Source organism: Hippocampus comes, unplaced genomic scaffold (genome assembly GCF_001891065.2).
Source record: "Hippocampus comes isolate QL1 unplaced genomic scaffold, H_comes_QL1_v1.1 scaffold314, whole genome shotgun sequence".
Taxonomy (NCBI): Eukaryota; Metazoa; Chordata; class Actinopteri; order Syngnathiformes; family Syngnathidae; genus Hippocampus; species Hippocampus comes.
This window is the reverse complement of record NW_017805152.1, coordinates 172,017-182,289: the sequence shown is the minus strand read 5'-3', so window position 1 is coordinate 182,289 and position 10,273 is coordinate 172,017. Positions and strand designations below refer to the sequence as shown.

Sequence of the window (10,273 nt, the reverse complement as noted above, 5' to 3'; positions counted from 1 at the left end):
AAATGGATGGACGGAAATTCATGCACATACTCTTGAAAGAAAACATTCAAAGGTATTTCTTCAGCAGGTGGTCAAACATTCAGGTGCTTTCCACATCCATCACCTAATTCTTGAGAACAGGTTTTAGTAGGCGTAGGAGCGTCGATCGGTTCAGAATCCTCCCATTGGCAAATGAAATTATAAAAACTTGGAATCAACCGACCGCATGGGTTTGAAATGTTGATGTTTTTCCTCACATAATTTATAGTTCGACATGGCGTACCTGACACTTTCAGTTTCACTTTAGTCCGTCTCATCCCGCCCATGAGCTCCCCCCCCCCCCTTGTAGTTCCCCAAATGGAAAGCTTGTTTTATTCCTTTGTGTAGCATCATACAGAAAGTGAAAGTGTTCATGCGCCACATGGAGAGGCCAGTCACTTGAGGACATCAAGCCTCGGATGTTTGACCGGATTTAAACAGCGTGTCCACAGTCAGCCCGGGGAGGGGAAAAAACCACGCGGTGCACAGCGCGCCGAACAGACCAGGTCAGTTTCATTGTGATGCTGATTCCGATGGAGCAGTTGGAAAACTTGACAGGGTTTAAACGTAGTTTTTTTTTTTTTTTTATGAAATTTAGCGGCGGGAAAAGATAAGCAAACAGGTCGCGGTTTGCCTGGTGCACGAACGGCATCGCGTCATCCGTTGTATTTATTCAATACCGTAAAAAGTAATACGAAGGTCACACGCCAAAGTGGCTCGGGGGGTGCGGGGTAACCTTCAGAATACATGATGTCACGATAAATAATATTGATGAACATGTGCGCCACGATTAATCCTGGCGGTCAATTAAATTGAACGGTGGTCGGTGTTAGGGGGAGTGAAACCCCCCTCTTTCAGAATGGAGTGAAACCCCCCTCTTTCAGCAAGTATGTTGTTATTCTGCAACATACTTGCGGAAACAGTCTGCTCCTTTACCATCCAAAAAGTGCAGCGGACACGACTAGCAAGCGATCTACGGTCAAGCCGTCTGAAGTTCGCCTTGTCGCCCAAAATGTGACACCACAACCTGCCAGTAGTAGACAATAAAAAAATTTTAGCAAAGTTTTAAAGTGTATCATGTGTGCTATTTCTGTAAATTTATAACCCCGCTTTTGGAGGAGGAATTCGAAATCCTACATCAACAGTGGGAAATACCGTTCTAGTTTCCTGGTGCGCTAAACAAGTGGTTAATTATTTTCATCACGAATTGGAGCTTCATTGGTTTTCGGCATTCCAGATTTGCACCAGGATCTTTTGTTTTTTTTTGTGTGTGGTGTGTGACAGGTCGCACGATGCAGGCAACAGATTACGACCAAGATTTGTGTCCTGACTATGGAGCTTTACCAGGTTAGTGTTTTACACAGGACAAATTCCCGCGCATTGTATGGATGATGAAGGTCAGGGAAGCCTCTGCCTCAGACCCTTTTGGCGAGTGTAAAATATTATTGATCATACATGATTGTGATGATCTTAATAAATGCCTGGATATATCAGTAGTATCTGAAAACATCGATACTGCGCTGATATTTTCAAAAGAAAACAGAGAGTTATTGTATTTTAAATGGCCGAATTTTTTCTTGTGCATAATGTTATGTACTGCAGAGTGTGAGTGATGTGTATTGTGGTACTGCAAATAGGCAGGTCAAAACAACTCGCGTGAGATGCATCATGATGTGCTGATTTTGTGTTTCAGATGATTTATCAGAATTCATGAATGACAGTTACCTGGTGAATATGCTTGGTAGGACACGACCAGAAATGAATGCATGTCATCAATTGTGAAAACGTGCTCGCGGGTCACAGTTACTATCTGCTGCTTGTGGGTCCCCCCCCCCCCCTTGTAGTTCCCCAAATGGAAAGCTTGTTTTATTCCTTTGTGTAGCATCATACAGAAAGTGAAAGTGTTCATGCGCCACATGGAGAGGCCAGTCACTTGAGGACATCAAGCCTCGGATGTTTGACCGGATTTAAACAGCGTGTCCACAGTCAGCCCGGGGAGGGGAAAAAACCACGCGGTGCACAGCGCGCCGAACAGACCAGGTCAGTTTCATTGTGATGCTGATTCCGATGGAGCAGTTGGAAAACTTGACAGGGTTTAAACGTAGTTTTTTTTTTTTTTTTATGAAATTTAGCGGCGGGAAAAGATAAGCAAACAGGTCGCGGTTTGCCTGGTGCACGAACGGCATCGCGTCATCCGTTGTATTTATTCAATACCGTAAAAAGTAATACGAAGGTCACACGCCAAAGTGGCTCGGGGGGGGCGGGGGAACCTTCAGAATACATGATGTCACGATAAATAATATTGATGAACATGTGCGCCACGATTAATCCTGGCGGTCAATTAAATTGAACGGTGGTCGGTGTTAGGGGGAGTGAAACCCCCCTCTTTCAGAATGGAGTGAAACCCCCCTCTTTCAGCAAGTATGTTGTTATTCTGCAACATACTTGCGGAAACAGTCTGCTCCTTTACCATCCAAAAAGTGCAGCGGACACGACTAGCAAGCGATCTACGGTCAAGCCGTCTGAAGTTCGCCTTGTCGCCCAAAATGTGACACCACAACCTGCCAGTAGTAGACAATAAAAAAATTTTAGCAAAGTTTTAAAGTGTATCATGTGTGCTATTTCTGTAAATTTATAACCCCGCTTTTGGAGGAGGAATTCGAAATCCTACATCAACAGTGGGAAATACCGTTCTAGTTTCCTGGTGCGCTAAACAAGTGGTTAATTATTTTCATCACGAATTGGAGCTTCATTGGTTTTCGGCATTCCAGATTTGCACCAGGATCTTTTGTTTTTTTTTGTGTGTGGTGTGTGACAGGTCGCACGATGCAGGCAACAGATTACGACCAAGATTTGTGTCCTGACTATGGAGCTTTACCAGGTTAGTGTTTTACACAGGACAAATTCCCGCGCATTGTATGGATGATGAAGGTCAGGGAAGCCTCTGCCTCAGACCCTTTTGGCGAGTGTAAAATATTATTGATCATACATGATTGTGATGATCTTAATAAATGCCTGGATATATCAGTAGTATCTGAAAACATCGATACTGCGCTGATATTTTCAAAAGAAAACAGAGAGTTATTGTATTTTAAATGGCCGAATTTTTTCTTGTGCATAATGTTATGTACTGCAGAGTGTGAGTGATGTGTATTGTGGTACTGCAAATAGGCAGGTCAAAACAACTCGCGTGAGATGCATCATGATGTGCTGATTTTGTGTTTCAGATGATTTATCAGAATTCATGAATGACAGTTACCTGGTGAATATGCTTGGTAGGACACGACCAGAAATGAATGCATGTCATCAATTGTGAAAACGTGCTCGCGGGTCACAGTTACTATCTGCTGCTTTTTCATCCAGACGCAGATGGCCTCTTCGCTGATGATCCCATGTTGATTTTTGATGGCGATGACTTAGGTAAGGATCTCTTTTATATACTTTTGCCTGAAAATAGACTTATGTGAAAAGGAGAAAAAAAAAAGGACCAACTACCCGAAATCAAATGTAATTGCACGTTGAGGTAGTTATTAAAAACAAAAATATGATCTGGTATACTTTTCATCAGGGGGGTGAAAATGAAAGAGGAACTTTCTCTTGAGCATTGAAGCATCATGTTGTTGTGCGGTTATTTTTTTGCAGCACTCTTCAAAATTACGTCCGCTTGCAGCCAAGTCAGATGAAATAAAAGAACGTTGTCTCAAATGATGCATTAGCAGATGTCATTATTCTCCGTTTTAATCGGCAGACGGCTATTAATTCAACATGTATCTTGTCCTAATGTTGTTAGTTCAAAGATGGGACGGTTACACACTTTTACACCCCTCTGTGTGACTTGCAGATGACACTCCCTTGACAAAAGAGCTGCCCGGCCAACACGGAAACCAGCAGGTAGATCAGATTAAACCGAAAGGAAAAAATAACATTCTTCAAAAAAGACCTAGAGGTGAGCACTCATTCACTTGCAGATTAAAAAAAAAAAAGTATGTCTCCAAGATAATTGCAAAATCATGTAAAAAGGGCTAAAGGTGTGTTTTCTTGCCTCGGCAGCCACATTATCAAAACGGAGCACCAAAAAACAAAAAGCTGAAGGTGAGATTTCATGACTTTCCCTTCTCAAAGTGTGCGCCATTTCATATGAGCTGACAGTGGCAACATTTTGTTTTGGGGGTGTGCCCGCTACGAGAAAACCACAGCGAGTGTGCCTGCAAGTGCGCGAACAAATGATTTGACACCTGTTGTTACGTGAATGACAACAAGGTGGAGATTCAGGTTTATTGTATCCTCTGTCATCTCATGCAAGACATTCAATTGTAGAATATGTATGAATATACATTTTCTAATTAATAAATCACAATTATCGGTGGATTGGATCATTTTCCCATAGCAGCCCTAAACTCTATCACAAGACACGAGTGTGTCACGGCACCCTGATTGGAAATCCCGGAATTAGTCTTGAAGCCTCCTCCTCGCTGCCCATCTTTAAAACCCGCCTCAAAACTCACTTGTATTCTTTGGCATTTGACTCAGCATGACTCAGATTTGTTCTTGGTTTTGCTGTTCGGTGCTTTCTACCGTCTTTGTTACTGATTTGTTGCTTTACTGTTGTATATGTCGGTTGCTCCATGTACAGCACTTTGTATGCAGCGATGGATGTCTGAAAGTGCTCTATAAATACAGTTGAGTTGAGTTGAATGGAGAAACAGCGTTTTTCCTTGTTCAATGGATGACTGGAATTCGTTTCCCTTTATTCTCTGGCCTTTTTTTCCCCCCAGGCAGTGACACAGGCTCAATGCCGAGTCAGGGAGATCTTTCGTGTCTCTCCACAGCACCACAAAGCATCCTTCATCTCCAAAGCTCCATCCAGTTTGTCACCTTCCCAGCCGCTACATCTTATCAGTTGAAGATGCAAACGACTCGTCCTCCAGTTGGCCGCCTCCCATATCCCGTCGCTGCTGCACCAACATGCATATTGGGTGAGTGATCATGTATTGCGACTGAGCTCATATGCAATCTCGAGCGCACACTAAACTAATAAAGCATTACGTTGTAGGTTATTTAGACCAGGTAAAATAGACATCGCAAGCTATGTAGTAATAGTTGGATTGTACCATATGGAGGTCGTTCTTTGCCCACATGTGATTCCTAAAGCATTTGTTCTGTTTCTTTGCTCTTGTCCCATGGCTGCAGTACACGTATCTCCTTCGCCATCAGTATCCAAACTCCAGGTGCCACCCTTTTCCCCAGGTGGGTGACGCAACAGTTTTGAATGTGAAATAAATGTTGATTTTTATGCCATACAACATATTACTGAATTCTCATGAGAGCACATTGTAACACTGACATTTTGTGTTCTAGAGTTTTGATACTTGGATCTAACCATCAGCTTAGTGTCCCTAAGATCTCCCTTTCCTTTCTGTAGAGGACAGTGCAGTAGTACCGGCCCAAATGAGCTCACCCCCATCCGGGACATTGTCGGACACCACTAGCAAAGTCATCTGTCCACCTTGTGATTACGGTCAGTACAGTTGAACCTCAGAATGTTTTGGTTTTTTTCCCCCTGTATTTTTACAAGGGTATTGGTGATGCTAAAACAAAGAGTGATAACGATAAGGACAACCTTTTGGAGCACATTATGTTTGTTTGAGTCACTGGGGTTTATCGGGTAAGCCCTATTTATGTGCCCCGCGCAAGTCTAGCGCAAAGCGTGGCCCGACGGTGCGGTGCGCATGGGAGCAGTTTTCTTTAGGTATTTTCCCAAACGTGCGACAGTTAGAAACGGGCGTTTGCGCCGTAGTGTGCGTGAACACAGCCGACTTGCTTCCTGCCAATGGAAGCGGGTCCTATTGTTCCCTTTAAATTCAGCGCAAGAGAGATGCACGGTCCAAATATATTTTGGGAAAAAAAAAATTTGCTGAATGGAAATCATGCACCGCAGACGTAATAAAACCGGAGCAATCCTATGGTCCAAACTACAGCGACTCCTTGAGGTGCCACGTGCTACCTGTACCATACTTTAAGTGAAAAGAATGAGATCAATGTGTGTCATTTACTCAGACGGTGCCTCCATTTCAGAGATGACTCAACGTAATGCGTCAAACACCGTTCAGCAGTCTCCCACTACGTTCGATTTACCTGGTAAGTTTTGTCAAAAGTTTGACTGGAAGCCAGCGTTGAACCAGCGTGATGAAGCCATTACGTTTCACCCTCAGAAAGTGTCAAGAACTACATCCGAATCGCCAAAGCCCAAATGCATCAAATCTGCGAGGAGATGGAGCCAAGGTTGAATTTGAGCAGTCATTACGTGGATGTGCAAGTTATCCAGAGAGAGTCGTTTTGCTCGGGGAAGAAAAAGAACAAGTGTCCGAACAAAGACCTGTTGGCCATGGGAGATACGGATCGACAAAAAAGACGGATTAAATTGAACCAGGTATATCTTCACCTAGTATTGCATATTTCAACTTCAGACTTTATGATTATGAAGACTACTTCTACATTCAGTCTAATATTGCTGGACACGATGAGCAAAAGTAACGTTCATGTTTCCATTCTTTTCGATAGATATTTGAGAAGTCCACCGGAGATAAACCAAAACGACATATCCTCCTGCTCGGTAAAGCAGGCATGGGAAAAACCACCCTCATCAGGAAGCTGTGCCATGACTGGAGCAGAGACGGCCTCCCCCAGTTTGATTTTGTCTTCTTGTTGGACGGCAAAGATCTCATCTCTTCAAGGAAGTCGTGCTGCGGTCTTCAGACTTTACTACTGGACCACGCTACCGTCGCCACTTCCGTTATAAACACCGAGGAAGTGTACGCTCAAGTCCTTGCATCCCCTAAACGTGTGCTGATCATTTTTGATGGATTTGATTCTCGGGATTATGACATTCTGTTTCAAGAAAAAAACTTGACAGCCTTGTTCGAGAGAGAGACGAAAGCAAAGTCCTTTACAGTTAGACAGCTGTACTCTGCCATCCTCCAAAGGGTGCTACTTCCAGGATGCTTTCTTCTGATTTCTGCCAGACCCAAAGGCACCACCGCCTGCCCACTCGCGCAGCGAATGGACTGCCTTTTGGAGGCTCATGGATTCACCCTTCCAAATATCGAAGCATATTTTTCCAGGTACTTTGCCGATCCTGATCTCAGGGACTCTGCTTTGAAATGCTTTGAAAAGTCCAGCTATCTACGTCATCTTTGTTGGAATCCTGGAATCTGTCGACTGGTGTGCTTGGTTTTGGAACATACCGAAGGCTCAGAGGGCCTTCCGAGGACTTTAACTGAGCTCTGCCATCAAGTGCTTTGTATTAAAATTAAAAATGACAACCGGGGCCGTTGCCCTTGGGCTGAATCGCAAGGCTCAAGGCGAGCTCAGGTGAAGAAAAGAACAGGGCAGTCAAGGGGGAAGGATCCAATCGAAACCGATGAGATTAAAACCGCTCATGGGGAAATTGGTGAAAAAGAAATGCTGTCCCGTTTGAGCTCTCTGGCCTGGGAAGGAGTGAAAGCCAACGTGTCCGTCCTCCCCCAAGAAGCAAGTTCATGCTCAAAACTCAAGACATTCGGACTCGGGAAGGGATTCTTCCGTGCTCACCACGCGACTGCAGGACAGCTCGGCTCCTGTTGCGAGAGGAAGGAAAGAGAAGGAGAAGTGGAAAGGCTATTTGAAAGTGAAAATGCAGAACAAAGGCAACATCGACGACGGACCCACATAGAAGAAAATGTCAGCGATGACGATGTCTTGATGTGGATGGATCCATTCCTTCAGAGTTACCTGGCAGGACTCCACTTGTCCACGGCAAGGTGACTCATTTTCATCAACTCATATCCTGTTTTGAATCCGATGTCTGTCGTGACTCAGACTGAGCTGACTTTCCTCTTTCCCCAGAAATGTTTGGTCCCAGTACTTCCTCCAGAACCTCCTTTCCCAGCCTGGCCTAAAGGGACGCCGACGTCCCCAAGGAGAAGTGCAAGAGCTCACTCGGCGTTTTGCGTTTGGCATCCTGTTCCTTAAACCAACCGAGTTACGCAAGCTTCATCTCGACATAAACTCCGGGAAGCGTGCCTTATTCACCGAACGTTTTGAGGGTCTTTCCCTTGCCGACCTGGGCCCCGATCAGGTCCTGGAAGTGTGCCACTATGCTTTCGAAGCAAGTTTCTCGTATGACAACGGCGGCGGTGACGGTGGCGAGGCACCACTGGTCACTCACCTGGCAGAAAACCTACCGGAGGTCCTCACGTTTCGCGGAGTGCCACTTGGCCCGCTCGACGCATACGTGGTGCAGAAGATTCTTGAAAGGGCTGAAAACGGAGGTAGAACATTTTCTTTGGACCTCGAGAACACCGGGATACCGATTCCAGGACTCAGATCCCTGGTGGGTCTTGGCAGCTGCACTACATACAGGTATGGGTTGGCTTGACCGTCCCTTCTTACTCTCGACAAATAGTCAAGTTGCTCGAAAGTGATCATGAAAGTTGCGTGTTTTTGTCTAGGGCCTGCATCGCTGATGTCATCGCCCTGTGGGAGCAGTTAGAGCAGAGCGGTGAAAGGAAGCCCCTTCAACATTTTGTGACCAAGTTCAAGATCCACCCAATGAAGGTCATGCAAGTGCGCCAAATAGAACACCTGGCCAAGCTTGTGAACATTCACACGCACGGGAGGCTGTCGGACTGGTAACTGGCACACACACATTGGTTGACGCCGTACACTGTCACGCACGCACGGCATTAAAATGGGTATTAATCTGAAGTCTCGGCGAACTTGACGCCATCCTGGAGAACGGCGTTCCAGCGGTCAAGGAGCTACGCAAACTGGAGTTCGAGTGAGTACCTCTGCAATAGTACTACCGTCATTTCCGGATTATAAACGAGGATTTATTTTTTCCCATGCTTTAATTGTGATATGGTCTTGTCACATCTGACCAACGAAATGATCAAACGTGTCACAGTCGACCAAGGAAACCATCCGAGTCGGTGCTCATACTGAATCTTCATATCCGTCATTTTACGTAATTCGGTGGGAGGCTTGAATGAAAAAATCGTAAAACCGGGCGCCAGCATTTTCGCTTCAAAGGTTCCATGATTGGTTTATTCATCCAAGAGGGTTTCTAAGCGGCCTGCAGGTGGCACACTACGTTGGTGGCAGCTTTGGGATTTATGCCCCGGCATTTGTAACTCTCTTCTCTCGGGGTGAAAATCCTCAGGAACTAACGCTTCGCTTGCTGTCTTTTGTCGTAATGTTATTTAACCGCGGAACTGAAACTATCTAACTTAACCTGATGGTGTCACTTCTGGCTATTTCCTCCTAGGATTGGTCCAGAGCGCGGGCCTCAGGCTATCCCCAAACTTTGGGAGTTTCTCCCAAATTTACATGACCTCCAGCACCTCGAGTAATATAAAACTTTCTACTGTTTTTTTTTTTTTTTTTTGTTTTGGTCACTCCACATGTCTGACCAAGTTGATCTTTCTCCCTGTCAGTTTGGAGGGCAACAAGATTGGCGACAACGGCGCCGAGCAGTTGGCTAATCATTTTGCCTCCCTCTGTTTTCTGCAGATACTCAAGTGAGTATGAACACTTAGGTGCTCCTTTACGCTGTCGTGATCACCGAATTAAATCGGTCACACTCTAATGCAAACGGTAGCGGTTGGAGAAAGAGGCACTTCATGTACGTTGCGAGAGCTTTCAATCCTGTTTTAAACAAAGATGTGAAAACATTTTGGGGAAGGATACATATCTGAAAGAAATTGTTTCAATGCTATCGTGACAATAATCTATTGTGTCCCAAGTGCGTACTTCTGCTTTGTGGTTTGCAGTCTGTCACAGAATTACATCGGAGATGATGGGGTCAAAAAAATGGCAACAGCATTGAAAGATCTACCCAAATTGCACTGCTTAATGTACGTCATCACACGTTCAAACAAAAACAAACACGCGTTGGGAGAGTAGACTTGCCATACTGAAGATTTCTTTGCCTCTTTTTCCAGCCTCTACAGCAATGTGATTTGTGATGAAGGTGCCGCCACTTTAGCCGCTGTCCTCCCTCACATGGCATCATTGACTGACCTCGAGTAAGACTCCGTGACTTGCATCTTTAAAATGTATTCGTGAAGTGACCAAATGACACCTACAATGCAACTTGTTTTCCCGACAGCGTGAAGTATAACAAGCTATCAGATGTGGGTGCACAATGTTTGGGAGCCAGCCTCAGGAAATGTCAGAAAATGAAGACTTTAAGGTGAGAAAACATCCCCCCACCCAC

At 44.9% G+C, this 10,273-nt stretch overlaps 1 protein-coding gene across 5 annotated transcripts in view; it reads left to right on the top strand.

Moving 5' to 3' along the window:
* The first annotated feature begins 247 nt into the window (after positions 1–247).
* Positions 248–10,273, top strand: part of ciita (class II, major histocompatibility complex, transactivator) — a 10,615-nt gene continuing 589 nt past the window's right edge. The window contains exons 1-21 of one of the 5 annotated variants that reach the window (XM_019868305.1): positions 248–524; positions 1,303–1,365; positions 2,837–2,899; positions 3,246–3,293; positions 3,382–3,438; positions 3,860–3,964; positions 4,069–4,110; positions 4,794–4,994; positions 5,209–5,265; positions 5,441–5,536; positions 6,076–6,156; positions 6,231–6,448; positions 6,580–7,817; positions 7,903–8,418; positions 8,508–8,687; positions 8,765–8,836; positions 9,323–9,403; positions 9,492–9,575; positions 9,828–9,911; positions 9,999–10,082; positions 10,166–10,249. In XM_019868305.1, coding sequence (XP_019723864.1) covers positions 1,311–1,365; positions 2,837–2,899; positions 3,246–3,293; positions 3,382–3,438; positions 3,860–3,964; positions 4,069–4,110; positions 4,794–4,994; positions 5,209–5,265; positions 5,441–5,536; positions 6,076–6,156; positions 6,231–6,448; positions 6,580–7,817; positions 7,903–8,418; positions 8,508–8,687; positions 8,765–8,836; positions 9,323–9,403; positions 9,492–9,575; positions 9,828–9,911; positions 9,999–10,082; positions 10,166–10,249 — 3,446 coding nt within the window. In that variant the 5' untranslated portion in view covers positions 248–524; positions 1,303–1,310. Of the gene's footprint in view, positions 525–929; positions 1,366–1,711; positions 1,760–1,868; positions 2,059–2,836; positions 2,900–3,245; positions 3,294–3,381; positions 3,439–3,859; positions 3,965–4,068; positions 4,111–4,793; positions 4,995–5,208; positions 5,266–5,440; positions 5,537–6,075; positions 6,157–6,230; positions 6,449–6,579; positions 7,818–7,902; positions 8,419–8,507; positions 8,688–8,764; positions 8,837–9,322; positions 9,404–9,491; positions 9,576–9,827; positions 9,912–9,998; positions 10,083–10,165; positions 10,250–10,273 lie in introns of those variants that run through there. The other 4 variants (XM_019868306.1, XM_019868308.1, XM_019868307.1 and 1 more) reach the window with 4 other exon arrangements.